Source organism: Electrona antarctica (assembly GCF_951216825.1).
Source record: "Electrona antarctica genome assembly, chromosome: 3".
In the NCBI taxonomy this organism is placed as follows: Eukaryota; Metazoa; Chordata; class Actinopteri; order Myctophiformes; family Myctophidae; genus Electrona; species Electrona antarctica.
In genome coordinates this window covers 44,935,421-44,953,219 of record NC_136808.1, presented here as the reverse complement: position 1 = coordinate 44,953,219, position 17,799 = coordinate 44,935,421, and the positions used below count along the sequence as shown (strand labels likewise).

Sequence of the window (17,799 nt, the reverse complement as noted above, 5' to 3'; positions counted from 1 at the left end):
GAAAACAAGAGTGTGGCTACAATGTAATGAACTTTGGCAGAGGGTTGGGGGGTGGAGGAGGAGTTCTTTGGTTGGGGGGGGGGGGGGGGGGGGGTGGGATGCAACAGCTTAAAAAAAGAGGTCAAGCCACTTGGGTATTCCTTTTAGCGATCTAATATTTTGACCAAAAATGTCCAGTGTCGTGAGCTGAATTTTTGTAGATGAGATTGTATTCTTTGTAAGAGTGAGAAAAGTGAACATGAATAAATGGATATTTAATGAATCAATGAATGGATGGGTGAAGATCAGTGAGTCAGACTGCTTTGAATTATGAATTGGTGAGAATTTATTTCTATGCGAGTATGCCTGTTCACACAGAAGATTGTGCGCACATCTCAATGCCTATATTTAGGCCAGGTGCTGGAAGTCGGGCATCAAAGCAAACATCAAGGAAGAGCAAGAACATCCGCACACTAGTTTCTAGAGCTCTGAGACTTACTTTATTTAGAGGTAACAAATTGCAACGTTTCGACCTACAAGGTCTTCATCAGGCAAATATCTATGCGAGTATGCCTACCATAAAGAATCACACCACTGTGGACTTAATTGCTTTTGCTGACAGTGCAATGAATGTCTCCTATCCTTTGCAGCCTAATTGGATTTTGTCTCATGAATTGGGAGTAATTATTTAGGACAACAAATTATTCCTAGGACAGCAGCTCAAACCGTTATGTAACAAAGGGAGACCTTGTGTCGTTGGTGCTGCTGTCTCTACAGCTTGATAGTAAGACTCCAGCAGCTGCAGTGTAATGCACAATATAGACTCCAGCAGCAGCAGTGTAATGCACAATATAGACTCCAGCAGCTGCAGTGTAATGCACAATATAGATTACAAAACACATTGGTTCATAAAATACTGCTGAATGTCTCAAAGCTGCCTTTTTTTAATGTGGACTACATGCTTGGATTAGTTAAAAAAAAGAATGCTAAAGACTAATAAAGCATACACTCCCATGTTAAAGCCAATGGCCCTGCAACTGTCACTCAAGTGACAAGTGATAGGCAATGCATGTGGGAACTGGGAATTAAATGTTTCAAATGAGATGTGAGAACCTGTTGACATCTGGTAGGTAGGCCTACAGTATTGGCTTGGATAAATTATATTACAAACGTCACAATAAATCACAATGAGGCTTTATAAAATGAATAGAAATTAAATGAAACGGTAAACCTCCGATAATTCTCAACAATGACAAGAGACTCAGAAAAGACAGCTTATGGCAGTAATGTGTTCTCAGTGTATACATGTTTTTTTACAGTATAAAAGTGGCATGTTCTCTGTTAAACGCAACAAATATGCAAGCGGAATGTGACAGGGTCCCGATAAGTGTTGTTGGACATTCACAGCGTTCCCTCGGGGGTTTCTGCATACCCTCGTGAATTGATGCAAGCCATCAGCTGACTTCCCCAATCCCCATTGCACAGACCTGTTCATCATAGGACGGCTCACATGCTGCTGCCGTGGCCTGCAATGCAGAAAAAAAGCAAAAATCGTCTCGGATTTCAACGTACTAATCATCTTAATATTTCGGGTGTTTTTTGACTCAGAGTAGTTGTTTGGCAATGATGCCCATAATGTTGTATGTTGGTATCTCTTACCTGGGCCCGTACAAGCTGTTCGAAGCTTACAACAAGTCTATTATACATTTAGAGAAGGCTGGCTAGCTATATTATTAGATTAAAGACGTTTACACAGTACATTAACCAGTTTGACGAGTGTTAAGTTATAAAAACATTTCATGGTATCTTGTCTGTATAAAGCATTGTGCTTTTTGACAGTACAGCACTGTTCAGACCTCACGTGACCGTGCTGGGTGTTTCTAAAGCCACTGGTTCACATGACTTCGGACATTCTTTCTATCCGGGACATGAACCATCATATCTGCTACAGACAGCATGCAGTTCCACAGCCAGAGACCACGAAAACGACCAGAATTAAATTAAATCAAGCCACAACTGCGGCCGGGACGGAATAAAAACAAACAAAGCGAGAAGAACCGTTATATACTTTGTCCATATCGACTGAGATTTCACGGCCCAGGCAGGGAGAAACGACGCGTCAAGTGCGTCTCTGACTCTCGTACGTGCTGGTCTACCTGCGTTTGTAAAGTGGGCCGCGTTGTTACTATCTTTTATTTTTGTATTAATAATAATACATTAAGGATTTGAAACATGACGGGCTCCTTTTCTTTGTTCGCACTCATCGTCTGGTTTCCGATTCTAGGTGAGTGTTGTGTGTGTGTGTTTGTTACGTCATTGTAGTAGGCTACTGTTTCAAAACGACGTCACAATGTAGCTTATTCTCTAGGGTGGCCATTATTGACGAGGCCTACACGTCACGATGTTATATTACGTTACAGAAAATTAAGCCTAATGTGGCGGCTTTGTTGCAGGTGTCTATAGCCTATACTCGACCGGTAGTGACTAGTGAGATCGAGCTAGACGGAAGACTAGAGTTCTATATACTTCTTCCTCAATTTAAGTTTTAGGCAATGTTCTTTTTTGACAGTAAACAGTGAAAGGATTAAAACTGTCGGCCAATTGTTTTGTGTGTTATTGTAAGAGAGGCACTGCCACTGCTGTCTGTCTGACAGGCAGAGACGCGCATTGTTGTCCCAAAGAGCGCTTCACGTGACCGCAGCGTCGCTTTGTGCCCAGATCAACACTATGGCCCTGTGAGCCTCTGCTCTGACACAGCATGTTGGGATGGGACGGGATGGGAGGGGCCAGGGTATCCATACACAACCCGTGTGCTGACTGACGATGATGATGATAGTTTATTTGGTCCTTTTCAGCACAATACATCACAATAAGTAACAAAATAATTTGCAGAAGAAAATAACGGACCAAAAGGGTGTAGGCTGAAGCTAGAAGCTTATTTTTGCCTACCCCGATTGTATACAGGAAAAAGATTACAAAATCAATCAGCAGTATTCGACAGAAGAGAAAAAAGTAACAGGAAAACAGAAACCTCTGAAGGAAAATCAGGGTTTCATACCTTCGAGGGTTAGTATGGACCTGCGCAGTGTAGCAAAATGATAGTAACGCCACCTGGCTGCGCAAGATCATATAACACTTAGATAAACTCTCAAAATAAATATATGTATATAAATATGTATATAGCCGAAAACAGAGACTCATACCAACCATATTTATTTTGCTATTAATACATTTATTGAATAATAAATGCATTTTACTAATTTATATTTATAATCGGGATCCTCTATTCCAATGTTTTATATGTATTGATTACCTTCGTTTTGAACATTGTTTTGAATTTGGTGACTGATGTACATATTTGTAGTTCTTTGTCCAAGCTGTTCCATAAACGTACCCCATACAGATAAACACCTGTCCTTTGTGTTGGTCCTTGCGTTGGCTCTTATAACACACCTGTCCCTCTGAGTTCATATCTGGACTCACGAGCTTTGAACAGCTCCTGCATGCAGGGTGGAAGTAAATGATTGTGTGCCTTGTACATTATGACCGCAGTGTTCATATCAGCTAGATCTTCTAATTGTAGGGTGTTATTATTAATAAAGATTGGATTGGTTGGTGCTAGGTAGGTATTCTGATTTATTAGCAATTCTTATGGCTTTCTTTTGTAACAGGAAGATGGGGTTGATGTTGGTTTTATATGCATTCCCCCATACTTCCACACAATATGTTAAGTGTGGGAGTATGAGGGAGCAGTAGCCTACAGCAGATCAAGTGAGTTATTGTTGACAAAGGGTTTTAGTTTATATAGTATTGCAATTGTTTTGGATATTTTTTACTTTATGCTTGCTATGTGCGGCTTCCAACAGAGTTTGTTATGGTAACACCCAAGAATTTATGTTCGATTAGGCCAAGCTTGTTCGATTTCTACATTTTGATTTTTTTTTGTTTAAAGACTACTGGGCTGTGCCAGTGTGCCTCTCGCATCATAAGACTGCGATGAACTCAAATGTTTGCTCATTCAGTAATTCAGGTCATATTGTTATGATTATAATATGTAGGAGCCAAAGAGTGCTTAGTTAGTTATTTTCACTTGATTGGTGATGGGTGTGGGCACCGCAATTGACGCTCCATTATTGGTGGGAGCGTCTCTGTGGGTGGCCACCGGTAGTTGACAAATACAGGTATCTGTACCAGCTGAGCTCACTCTAGTTTGAACTTGGAGGCAGGGTGAGCTGCAATACATTTTGTTGACCGCACATGCCACTTTATTTGATAGTTTGATTAATTCACGTTTTGTTTGCTCACTGTTTGATTTGTTAGATTCTTTGCACATCATTTATTATTAAATTATTATCAGCCACAACATTGTCAACAAAATTTGTATCATTCTGAAGCGTTGGTGTCGGGCGGAAAGTTGGCGTTTAGCCTACCTGGCTTCCCGCGGCGCTCAAACATTGGAACGTGCATGGATGGATGCGCACCACGGCAGTATAAGGTTGCATTCATCCACAAGTTTGTTTGATACATTCGTATGGGTCCACGTTACACGCACGCATAGCCCAAACAGCTGTTGCACACACACACACACACACACACACACACACACACACACACACACACACACACACACACACACACTATTGTTCCCCTATAGGTGAAGCGGCAATAGCCTGTAGCTCCGGCTTTATGGCTATTGTTTGTTGTTTTTCCTGTGCATGAACGGGTCGGCCCGCTTTCTAATACCCGTGCACCGGGTGGCCCGGGAGTGCCGTCTCTTAACTGAGATATATAGGCACATAAATACCTATCGTTACATGCTGAAGACATAGGGTCTGCATTGATAGTTTAGATTAAGTAGGAAGTTTAGAGGGGGACAATAGCTTTCATTAACGACTACATTTACATTCTTCACACATGCATACTATTTAGGGCTGTCACTGTGCAATGTGTATGCTGACTTTTGATTTGGATATGAATTATTTTGTTTTTAGATTCATTTAAAATGGAAGTACATCAAGGCCAGGTTCTAATGACTAATGTACAAATTATCCGAAAAGGCAATCAAAGTTCACTGCCAAAGCATTAGCAAACAAAATGGAACAACTTTAAAGGGAACGACAAGCTAAAGTTAACAAAATTGAAGGTCTTGTAAAAGCAATTACTGACCTTATGCAAACCACTGACAATGCAAAAACTGTTCAATTTAATCTTCACACTGTATCTGCACTGTACGATGAAGCAAGCCATCTGCATGATTCGGTCATCCCATTACTTCCTCTGGAAGAACAAGAGAGACAAAATACTTGGTTTTCGAACATACGCAAACGTCAAGTTGTTTTTCATTGAAAATACAAATAAATGGCTGCAGACATAAATGACCCAATTCAAAGTGCAGCTCAGTTACAGGAAGGTACTACAACTCAGTCACACACACCTCACCTCATGTTGAAACATTGAATGAAGTAAATAATGAAAATGTTACTTGTGTTTCAGAAGGCTATGGGCATGAGGTGGGAACCTCAGTCGTTGACGATGATGTTAACCCAGATTATAGCATCTCTAATGTTGCAGTTGACGCACCAAAGGAAGCTCTGTCCACTGCACGTATACTAGCAGAATCAGACTTGGCAGCTCTTCTCGCTCGCCAGAAGATACTCAAGGAGAAACAGGCTCTGGAAGAGCAAGAAGCGCAGGTCAGAAAGGCTATGGAAGAGCAAGCCATGCCAGGCCCAACATCCTGCACCTTTAGCGCAAGGCAGAACCAATCACGGTCAGCTGATCTGTCTTGGAGAAACAAAACCAGATAACCTCTTTTCTGGCTGAACAGCAGTCTTTGTTCTTTCTCCCACGTCATGACATTCAAGTCTTTGATGGTGATCCTTTGGCATACCAAACATTTATGAGAGCCTTTGAGCACTGCATTGAGTGAACGTGCAGTTCAGGAGAAGGTGGTAGGCAGTCACATTGTGATGGACTTGAAGGTAGCTGGGCTGGACACAGACTGTTTCTGTGAGCTACCTGAAATATTCACGCAGAAATGCATGCCTGTCCACCAAGGCAACATCCCTAGGCAGGAAGATCTGCGGAACTGGCCGCACCTTGAGCACATAAACATCACTGCAATCGACTCAGGGGTGGATCTTCTTATTGGCACCAATGTCCCCAAGGCTCTAGAGCCTTGGTAAACCCTGGTTTACCAACTGTGTGTCCCCCAAGGCTCTACACTAGGACAACTACTTTTCAGGGCTCTATAACAGGAAAGAATCTACCATTTTAGATTTTTGCGTTGGCAAATAATGTATGGAAATATACAAGCATAAAGTGTGCCACGTGCTGTGAGCTTGTTCATCTGACATTTGTGATTTTTGTAATATTGAAGTGTGAGAACTACTGATTTAGAAGGCATTCGTCAGCCTCAGGTCTACTAAACGTGAGATAAGAGGTTTCTGCCAGATAGCAACAATGTCTCACAGTATGACATCCACCTACCTGGTGGTGGTGGTGAGCAGCTCCTTGATGTGGTCCAGGGACAAGAACTGGTGGTAGATGTCCTCCTGTGCCTTGCTCAGGAACGTCCAAACGATCAGTTTTGGCATGACTGCCGCACCGGACTCAGTTTCATTGTTGGCGACCTGGCCGTCAGTGGAATCTACGCCTTGTCTGTTGTTAGAGGTCTGTTTCTTCTGGACCTCGGCTTTGGTCCTCCTGAGAAAATGCGGTCCGATGGTCTTCATCAAGTTCGCCGATCTTGGCTCCCAGGGCTTTCTCTCCTGGAGTTGCATCCTTCTCCCTGACCCTGGTGATAGGGGTGACAGTTAATCCGACCAATTTTCATTTAAAACCATAAAAAAAAAAGAAACATTTTATACTTCTCGAACAGTGCTGTGCAAATATATTTAAGGTGAAATGTTTATTTATCATCTATACATCGATATAGATGATATCATCTCTTTTTTAAATTTTAATATTACATTTTTTAACCCATTCTGGGCAGGAACCCCTTGGTGTTTTAACTGTAACCGAGATTAGCTTACCTTTGCAATACCGGAGGAGTTGCAACTTGAAAGAACACCTGTGTGCATATTTACTCCTGATGGCCTTCAGTTTGTCGTCAGGACTCGCACACAGCATGGTGTGGAGTCTCCCAACTACAGGGGCCCAATCTGACACTGTGTACCCTGTGTGGAACTGCAGGATGGGGGACCATCCTCCAAGGTCTTTGGTGACGAGGGCTATCAGCAGACAGGCTGATGCCAGCCGGGACCCTCTCTCTGGTACCAGGTCCATCTCTTGAAGGCTCAGTTCACACACATAGCGGGTCAGGGTCTCAATGTCTGCACTCACACACTTGGCATAGCGCCTGAGGAAGCGGTACGGGATGTTGATGTCAAAGCCCAGGGTCTGCATGATGCTGCACTCCATGGTGATGAGCTCCTCCCTCCTGTACGCGTCGTCACAGATGTAGAGAAAGTCGTCCATCAGGGGCGGGCTGCGTTCCTCAAACTTGGAGGCAATGAGCATGCATGGTGGTGGAACCAATGAGCTGCATCATAATGCTGGAGATGATGGTGGTGGAAATCAGGTGAAATAGTAGTAATAATGATGATAATAATAATAATAATATCTGGGATTTTTATAGTGCTTTTAACGACTGTGACTCAAGAGGTAGAGCAGGTCGTCCAATGATCCATGGGTCGGCGGTTCGAATCCCGGCTCCTCCTGTCTACATGTCGAAGTGTCCTTGGGCAAGACACTGAACCCCAAATTGCTCCCGATGTGCTGGTTGGTACCTTGCATGGCTTCCGCTGCAATCGGTGTATGAATGTGTGTGTGAATGGGTGAATGTAATGCACAATCTATGTAAAGCGCCTTGGATAAAGGCGCTATATAAATGCACCATTTACCACTGTCTGGGTTAACACTGTCTGGGTTTTTTGTTGGGGTGGGGGGAGCGAGCCCCGCAAAAGTGTCCTCTTTTCTGAGGTCTTGCAGGTGGCCACCCTTCACTATCATCCCCTTGTTCTGCCAGGATATCCTCCGGGCATTTGGGACACATCTCTCACTTTGGCAGCGGCTTTCCCGTCCTTCATACAGTATGCCGATGATAGGCCTCCATTTTCTCATCGAAGTCCAAAGTCAATGACTTCTCCAGTTTGGTAGAAATGCCATTGATGTATGGATCCATCTCGCTGTCTGCTGTTCTATGCATCTCGTCTTCGCGCAATGTTATCTTGTTTTTTGTGCAACCCAGTTTTTTTTCACCCAGTGCCAATTATCTAATGTAATCCTGGGCGCTACACTTCCTCTGCCAACCTGGGTGGGCAGTGGACTGACCTCATGCCTCCTATGCATGAGGAGTCCAAGCTGCTTCTTTTCACCTGACAGGGTGGAATTTCCCTGGCCGGACGTAGCGCGTGGAAGGAACACGTTATTCCGACCAGTGCCTTTCCCCTCCATCAGGCGCCCTGGCTGGCCAGGGGGAGGTAGTTTTAGAGACCAGGATTACTGCATGTTTTTGTGAGGGTACCTACCCTAGGGGACACGGGGAGAACATGCAAACTCCACACAGAAAGGCCCTTTCGCCAACCCCACCTCGGGTATGGGCACTGATGACGCGGAGGAGGGAACACGCCCCCGGCGCCCACAGCATCGTTGTTTCAGGAAGGGTTAGTTATTTTCACTTGGTTGGTGATGGGTGTGGGCACCGCATTGACGCTCCATTATTGGCGGGAGCGTCTCTGTGGGTGGCCACCGGTAGTTGACAAATACAGGTATCTGTACCAGCTCACTCTAAGGCTGTTTGAACTTGGAGGCAGGGTGAGCTGGGAGCGATACATTTTGTTGACCGCACATGCACTTTATTTGATAGTTTGATTCATTCACTGTTTAATTGTTATTTGTTAGATTCTTTGCACATATATATATATATATATATATATATTTGGTGCACTGAACTATATAAACATTTTAAACTTAATGAGCTCGTTTGGATATGAATCATTTTATCATTGTTTTATCGCGCGTCATTACAGTTTGTTTTTAGCTCCCATGTTTAGCCTGCCGGTTGAGTAATTTAATGGAAATTATCAGCCACAACATAATGGCCTACAATTACTAGCCTAATGTTGTGAGGTTTGCAACTTGCTTCATGTTGACTATATGCACACTGCACTGCCCCATTTGAATGTTATCAGTAAGCTACATCTGATATGCTGTGCAGGCTGTCATGTGCAGATTACTGTATAGGTGGCGGTGCTACTGATGACTAGCCTTCTTCTTAGGGCTATAGGCTACTGCTGCTTAACCCTAATGTCTTTTTTTTCTTTTTTAAACGTCATGTTTCTATATCACTGGTTCTCAATATTTCATGTCAAGGACCCCAAAAATTATATGTAATATGCCGCCGACCCCCATCTGAAAATATGATGTTCCAGGGACCCCCAGAAGCAAAGATTTGAGTTTAAAACTGTACTCTGAAAGAATATATTCAAAGATTGCAGGCACATTTTCACGATTTTTCAAAAATAGCAGACCTACATGCCGCGCTATGAGCTTGTAGATCTGCTATTTTTCAATAGCTAAAGTATAACACAATGCTATAAAACACTAAAAGGGGTTCCCGCCCAAAATGGGTTAAAAGAGGGGGGGATGAAGACACAGAATGGACCACCTGGGTTCTTCCAGGAGTCCTGGGGGATGTCCGATGGGGGTCAGCAACCAAACACATCAATTTGGGGGTCCTTCACATGAAAATATTTGAGAACCACTGGGTATAATTGGCCTGGTTCATACAGTAAACCAGACCAAAAATGAGAGAAAAAAAGAAAAGGCAAATTATGGGCTACTGAAACATCTGATACAACAGAACAGGGGACTGAATATTAATAACAAATAGTAAATCATATTGCATAAAAATGGTTGCTTGAACATCTTTGTAGATCTTTTGGAAAGTAGAATAATGCTGAAATAAATCCCTTTACCATCCTTGACCATTGTACACATGTAATGAAGTAAAGGTGTTTTTCTCTCCACTAAGTACTTTAACCCACACACAGTCACAAACACAGGAGTGACATGGCATCTTCCAGGGGTGTATTAATAGCTGTTATGAGTGTAGTGGTGCCAGGGAAAGTAATCCGAGGTTGTAAATAATGTTTTGTAATTCTGTCAGTCTGAGCCATGCTTGGAAAGGAGGGGTGAGATGGGAGGAAGATATTTTATTGACTTATTTGACAACCATGATTCTTCTTCATTCTTCATCACTCAGGCAAAGTTCTAGAACCTCTGACATAAGTCTAGGCCTACTGTCTACAGAGCAGGACCTCCATTCATAAGCTATAGGGTGCTGCTTGTTTGAAGACCTTTAAACACAGGCATGAGTTTGGGGTTATAGAGGCTAAGAATTTTGAAAGTGGATGTAGGAGTCTATAGGAGTTGGGTTTCTGTTTGTCTTTGGTCTCAATTTGTTGCTCTGTACAGCTCTCTGCTGGTCAATAGTATAAATTACAGTGTGGTTAATAATAGTAATATTAATATTACCCAGTGTTATATTAAATTGTTACATCAAAATGTCCTGGCATCCAGTCATGGAGGCTGTTAAGTAATTTTGTGCACAATGTGTTGTATGTTTCTGCAGGCTGCGTCCAGGCTGTTACACTAGAAGTGAGGGATGGAAACTCCACCTGCATCAAAGCAGATCTTTCTGCTGTCCTCTCCATCACATACGACTCCACCAGTGGCACGGTATTTTGAAAGTTCTTGTGCCCTGTCTTAGTGCAGGGGTTCCCAAACATTTCATGCAAAGGCCCCAACAAATATCCATAGCCTCATGGCTGTGGCTCCCATATTGCAAAATGTGTTTTTTTTGCCAGAAAATAGACAATATAAGCTCACAGTGCATCGCATCACGACGTGTGTTTACAGAGTTTATTAGCATCCCCATTAGCTGATGCATAACAACAGCTACTCTGTCTGGGGTTAGAATTTCTGTTGCCTGTGATTGGTTTAGCTGATTTGCTCGTTTACATATGACATAAATTTTCATGTCAATGGTGTTTTTTTTTGCATAATTCTGACCTAATTTCTCTGTTCATTGTCGATGGCAAATCCTGAGACGTGTGGGGACAAAGTAGGCCTATATAAGAAGTAGGCCTTTGTTTATGTCAGAAATGGACAAAGTCAGTTTTCCTTCGAACAGTGACTTCATATGATATCATCCATCATACAACTCATTCTCTGATTTCCCCATTACAAATGTAAAACTGTGAAAGTGGCCAGAGGCGCCCCCTGGTGGCCCCCACTTTGAAAACCACTGTGCTATTGCCTGCTTTTAGAAGTGAAAATAAATGCAATATCAACAGCGATATTGTGTATCACTATCATGTCCGACTTTCAGAACCAACGAAGTTCTCCCACCTCTTCTCAGAGTACTGTACCGGTATCACTCCCCGACTCCACCACTGTGGACACGGAGAGCAGCTCATGCGGTAGCGACGGCAGTTCGCCATGGCTAGTGGGCGTGTTCGGAGCAGGTCACTCTCTGGGGCTCGGCTTCTCCACCAATGGGAGCCTCTACACTGTGGCCAACCTGACAGTCCAGTACAACCTCAGTGATTCTTCTATCTTCCCTCAGGCCAACGACTCTGGTGAGGACATCAAAGTCACAAGCAATTAAATGAACGAAGTACATGTTTTACTTATTCTTGTACTTGTTATAAAAATGCAAGGTTTTTGAAATTGATAAAATAGAAACATGGATGTGCCATATACTTGTATCCGTAAGTCTGTAATTATTATTATTATTATGTTATAAAGACACCCACCTTCTTCTCTAAGCTGGCTTTATAAAACCCAATATCTGTAAGCTGCATGTTCCGCTCCACCGCATTATGGGTTTGTAACCAATGCTGCTATAATTCTGACCCATCTAGGTGTGGTTACTGTGGTGTCGACGACGCCTGTAGGGATTTGGGCGAGGGTCAACACGACCTACCGCTGTCTAAGCTCTGCCAGTGTCCCACTGGGCACCGCCACCACCGTCACCTTCTCTGATATGAAGATGCAGGCTTACATGCTCGGGGATGATTTGAGTCCTAATGGTATGACACTGTGTGTGTGTGTGTGTGTGTGTGTGTGTGTGTGTGTGTGTGTGTGTGTGTGTGTGTGTGTGTGTGGTGCATTTATATAGCGCCTTTATCCAAGGCGCTTTACAGAGATTGTGCATTACATTCACCCATTCATACACCGAGGTACCAACCAGCACATCAGGAGCAATTTGGGGTTCAGTGTCTTGCCCAAGGACACTTCGACATGTAGACGGGAGGAGCCGGGATTCGAACCACCGACCCATGGATCATTGGACAACCTGCTCTACCTCCTGAGCCCCAGTGTGTGTGTCTGTTGGTGGTATGTGCTTTAGTTGTAAGTCAGCCTGATTTGTAATTATTTGCATTTTGTGTCCCTCAGAAAGTGTCTGCACTGCTGATGAGACTAGTACAACTGTACCCCCTCCTCCAGTGACATCGACCACCCCGGCGCCAGCCCCAGTTCCTACCCCTCCAGGACCACCTGAGCGGGGCACATATACATTAACTAATAGCAATGGCACAGTATGTCTCCTGGCCCAAATGGGACTGCAGCTTAATGTGTCTTTTTTCTCCACATCTCAGAATAAGGTAATACCCAAAAGTATTATAATTATATTATTATCAACAATTAAAAACCACTATTTGAAAAATATAGACAATATACAAGCTCATGAGTTACGCAATTCTTTTTTGCAAATCAGTAAATACCAAGTGACAGATAAAAAAATCACACCCGTGTGAACTGAGTGGTGTAAGGTCTTATATAGACTGATCAGCTGTGGTCTGACGTAACGAAATCACACCCGTGTGAACTGGGTGACCATAGCAACCGTGCTCATTTTTTGGTACAAACAGACAGACAGACACGTAAACTAACAAAGCCAGTTGTAGGAGTGGTTTACACCACTCAAAAAGGGGAGATCTCAATTTTTGTATCTGTTTTATCCCGACTAATCTAGTAGTAGCACCTTTCTACTATTAACATGATTGACTACGAATACGTAGAATACGTCTCCAGTGAGCACCTGGTTGTATCTTTGTCTCTAAGACAGAAAAAGAGGGTGCTGTTTTTCCTTTGTTTTGCCAATGGGTTCCCAGATTGTAATAGTTCTCTCTCTCTCTCTCCATCGCCAGACTGTGCAGGAAATTGTGAACCTGCAGCCTAATCTGACAACTACTACAGGATCATGTGGTGCCAGCAGTGCAGCCTTAGTGCTAATGCAGGACACAGCTACTAACCTTACACTTACCTTCAGTCTGGTAAGGTTAGCCCCCTCTCTCTCTCTCTGTGTGTGTGTGTGTGTGTGTGTGTGTGTGTGTGTGTGTGTGTGTGTGTGTGTGTGTGTGTGTGTGTGTGTGTGTGTGTGTGTGTGTGTGTGTGTGTGTGTGTGTGTGTGTGTGTGTGTGTGTGTGTGTGTGTGTGTGTGTGTGTGTGTGTGTGTGTGTGTGTGTGTGTGTGTGTGTGTGTGTGTGTCATACTTCTAATTAATACACATTTTTCTGTTGATCACCGTTTTGATCTCCCCCTTCCTTCCTCATGGTGTTTCATCTTCAGAACACCACATCCAAAAGGTACCACCTGAGTGGCATAGCTCTGGTTGCTGGTTGGCCTGATATGACTGGTAATCTACTATCATATGTCTATAAACCTGAGCTACTGTACATGGTGTCTTGGACTGCATTATAACAAGTCCTGATCCCTGATCACTCTCCCTCCCCTTTTCCAGCTCCACTCTTAGCCAGTAACAACAGTCTTGACTACATGACGAGCACGTTGGGCCGTTCCTACATGTGCAGCGCAGAGCAGACTCTGGCTGTGGCCGCTGCATTCTCTCTCAACACCTTCCGACTGCAAGTCCAGCCTTTTGGAGTCACTACAAATCAGTTTGCTACAGGTAGATCTGCTTTGCTCTGGTGACAGCCATCCTCTCCTGGCTCTCCATCCTAATATAGTCTGAGGTGGACAGGTGGGAAATTTGGTATATAGTCTTTTGTATTGGCCTAAAATATTGTCTATATACATACATTCATGAATCCACTTGCTGACCGGCTGTCGGTATTGAGCCTATTTGTTTTATAGGGTTTTATAGGGTTTCTTGTGACCCTACCATTAACATCCTATGGCAGGCAAAAATTTCAAACTTCCCATATGCTTTAAGTAGCATGCGACATGTCAAACTAGGGGGGTTTCATGATTCTGAATCCATTCCAAGCATTACGTTTTGCACGAAATACACTCCTTGGGCTAAAAACGGCCATAGAAGTCATGACAAATGTGATGATCAGCACAAAATGTGATGAGGTCAGCACATGGCATGGCTGTTTTAGCCCAAGGAGTGTATTTTGTGCAAAACTAATGCTTGGAATGGATTCAGAATCATGAAAAACCCCTAGTTTGACATGTCACATGCTACTTAAAGCATAAGGGAAGTTTGACATTTTTGACATTTCTGCCTGCCATAGGATGTTAATGGTAGGGTCACAAGAAACCCCTATAAAAAAGTTGCCCAAATACCGACAGCCGGTCAGCAAGTGGATTCATGAATATATAGACAATATTTTAGGCCAATTAAAAAAAGACTATATACCAAATTTTTCCACTTTAAACAAAAGAAGCCTGTCTGCTGCCGGACTAATGCATCTCTTTAGTTTAGTCTGTATATATTGTTTCCACTTTGAGTGGCTGCCAATGAATGTTACTATGGTTATCAGTGAGTCGCCTTGTGACAGGCTTGTGATTAGACAGACACAGGTTCAGTCCACCTGAAAAACATGGAAGAAATGGACTATAGGCAAGTGTATATTAATAATACTTTTCTCGCAATCACCACCTTTGGTCAAATGTTCCCTTGAGCAAGGCACTCAACAAAAAAAAAACCTTTGAGGTACCGTTTCAGTGGTATGCTACCAGGTGGGAATATATTTAAATTGAATATGAATGTGGAGCAGGGTGTTGTTAAAAAAGAGCACATGTACTCAGCAAAAAGGTTTCTCTGAACAACTTAAAATAAATGTTTCTATACGCTTTCTTCTGTTCTCCTCTCCTTCAGCGGAGGAGTGTCAGATGGATCAAGACCAAATGCTGATCCCCATCATTGTGGGAGCAGCTCTGGCCGGCCTGGTGCTCATTGTCCTCATAGCTTACCTTATTGGCAGGAAGAGGAGCCACGCTGGATACCAGACCATCTGAATGGACATGACCACTGTCTTTATTGAGGGTATGCACATGCATGATTTTCCCATCAGGACACGCCCCCCTCATCTAGACTGAGTGGCAAAACATTGAGCAGCATGGAGTGTTGGAGTTTGGAAGCGCTCGTTGGAAATCACTCAACCGTCCTGCGTACCACCCGTTTCTAAATGTCACATAATACAGGAGGCAGCAAAATGTTGCGTTATTGAAAACAAGCACTTCCAAACTCTGACACTTAGAAAAATAATCAAATGCAGGGCATTTCTTGACAGAAAGTAGCTCATAATGTTTCTATGGTGGATTTTTATGAAACAAAAACATAGAAAGAGGATAATTCAAGCTTTTCGTACAGCTGCAATGTTGGTGAGTTTAACATTGTTTAATGCAATCAGACAGGACTTCTGTTTGGATGAATGGGCTGTCAAGGCCAGAAAGTAGTTTTTTGCCACTCAGTGGGTGTTCCCGCATAACTTCCAGGTACGATGATGTCACGCGCATACCCTCTATTGCTGCCAAAAACAAGTATCCCTGACCTGAACTGACTGATCCATTCAGGTGTAGAGCTGAACCGTCATGTGTGCAAATGTGCAGATGGACGTGCTTCGTGCTTGTGTGTATCTGGTGCATGATGCTTGCTTGAGTGTACGAATGGGTTAGTGTGAGTACATGAGTGAGTGGAAGCGATTGATGCTCAGTGTTTTTTGGGGTGTATGTGTGTATGCACATGTATGCAAATGTGTGTATATGTCTGCACTGCCTATGTGACCTTTGAGTATTTGTGTTGACTTTCTGTTACTTGCTGTAGATGGATGGTGAAGAGAAACCCAATACTTGCTTTTTACTAACCATTGTTTGGTATATATTATTTGCCCCCGTTTTAGAGTAGGCTCAAGTGTGCAAGGACAAAGTGTAACCATACCTCCTATCCACGGACAGGATGAAGTGAGCCCTAATAATCATATATTATTTCTCAAAATTGTTCCCGCTAAATTGTCTCTTCGGCTCTGTTCTATTTTAATTTATATATAGGCCTATATATTTAATTTGTTTGAATTTTCTTTCATTTCTATTTGATATTTCTATAATACTTCTTTTGTAAATAGACGTTTTCACGACACATTGTAAAGTGTCTATAAAATGGGAGAGAAGATGGAGAGGGTTAACTTATAACTTATAAGTAACCAATCTTGTATCGAATTATATAATTTTGAGTCTTACTCAAAACAGGTCAGAATTGAATGGTGAAATTGACCATTTTGGGACAAAACATAATTCTTTGCCCGGTCCAGCAGGTCCAACGACAGTGGTTGGAATAAAAATAGACAGGAATGAAGCTAATGTTTTTGTTAGTTTCAGTTGTTGGAACAAAGATTCTCACCTGTAATGACTATCCATCTGTACAAAAGGTATTTCTTTTTGCTTTTAATGACATAATTGACATTTGTGACTACATTTGACTGAGGGACTGCCATTGGATTTTTTTTTAATTTTCGTTTTTTCATGTCATATGAAAGCAGGGAATCATGGCTTCAAATTGACATATTGGTTGTTCAGTTTGGCCCACAAGTTTTGGAGATATGGCTTATAGAGTAATGTCTTGCAGAGAAACAGCGAGTTGAGAAAACAGGCTTGAAAGGTTCACTTCTGTGGTCTCTAACATTACCTAGCTACATGTTTAAACTTTTTTTTCATATTTACATGTCGATTTCAGCTCTGACACCTATTTCAGACATGCTCTAGTAATGTGAAGAGTCTGCCTGTGCTATTACACTCATTTTACAGCTTTTCTCCTCTGGTGAAAAGCTGTAATTTGCGCAATGGCAGTCTCTCAGTCAAATCTGGTCACAATAATAGAATGCCCATATTCTACAATGAAAAGGGAAGCCTATGAATAAAAGCCTATATAACTGCTGTAAATGTATTAAACAAAGAGGCTTTTCTCACTGTTTGGTTTTGGTTAAAAGTTGCGAAGTCCATACAATATCTGTTGCTGCTATGTGTAAATTCTGTTGAATGGCTGGAGCCATAAGAGTGACTATACATTTATTTAAATGGAATTGGATTGTGCCATTTTGTTTTTTCCATTCTGCAGAGGTTGTGTGAATTATTGGTTTTGATTCCCCCCCCCCCCCCAATGATTGTTCATATCAATTGTAGTGATTTGATCATTTATTTTTATAGAGACTGCTTCGATCTTGTTTTCTATTTTGCATCTTACTAGCCAATTAAAGAAACTTCCTTTATCATTTATTTTGATAGTGCCCATAATATACAAACTTTTGTATAGTTTAAAATACTGTATGTTGTCCTAGCTCATGTGTGCTTAATTTGACCATGGCTTCGTACGAGGCCTTTCCTGTGAACAACACCCAGACAAAAGAACAGTGACACTATTGTGTGGAAAGAGGGCAGCACTTTTAATTGTGTATAGATAACATGTAATTCAGGTCAGCATTTCGCTACGGTGTACCAAAGCTTGTTCAGGGACCATAGCCATTTGTACAAACCAGAGAAGGCCAGAGTGCTTATCATGTTGCTGGC

The 17,799-nt window shown here is 42.5% G+C and overlaps 1 protein-coding gene across 2 annotated transcripts; it reads left to right on the top strand.

Moving 5' to 3' along the window:
* Positions 1–1,711: 1,711 nt before the first annotated feature.
* lamp1a (lysosomal associated membrane protein 1a) lies at positions 1,712–17,502 on the top strand. Of its 2 annotated transcripts, none has more exons than XM_079497519.1 (9): positions 1,712–2,263; positions 10,616–10,722; positions 11,405–11,624; positions 11,910–12,077; positions 12,445–12,653; positions 13,200–13,325; positions 13,621–13,687; positions 13,793–13,960; positions 15,116–17,502. In XM_079497519.1, exons 1-9 carry the CDS (start codon positions 2,212–2,214, stop codon positions 15,253–15,255), a joined length of 1,257 nt encoding a protein of 418 aa, XP_079353645.1. In that variant the 5' UTR covers positions 1,712–2,211; the 3' UTR covers positions 15,256–17,502. The 2 variants fall into 2 exon arrangements, with proteins under 2 accessions (XP_079353645.1, XP_079353644.1); XM_079497518.1 differs by lacking the exon at positions 1,712–2,263 and adding an exon at positions 8,413–8,645.
* Positions 17,503–17,799: the final 297 nt, after the last annotated feature.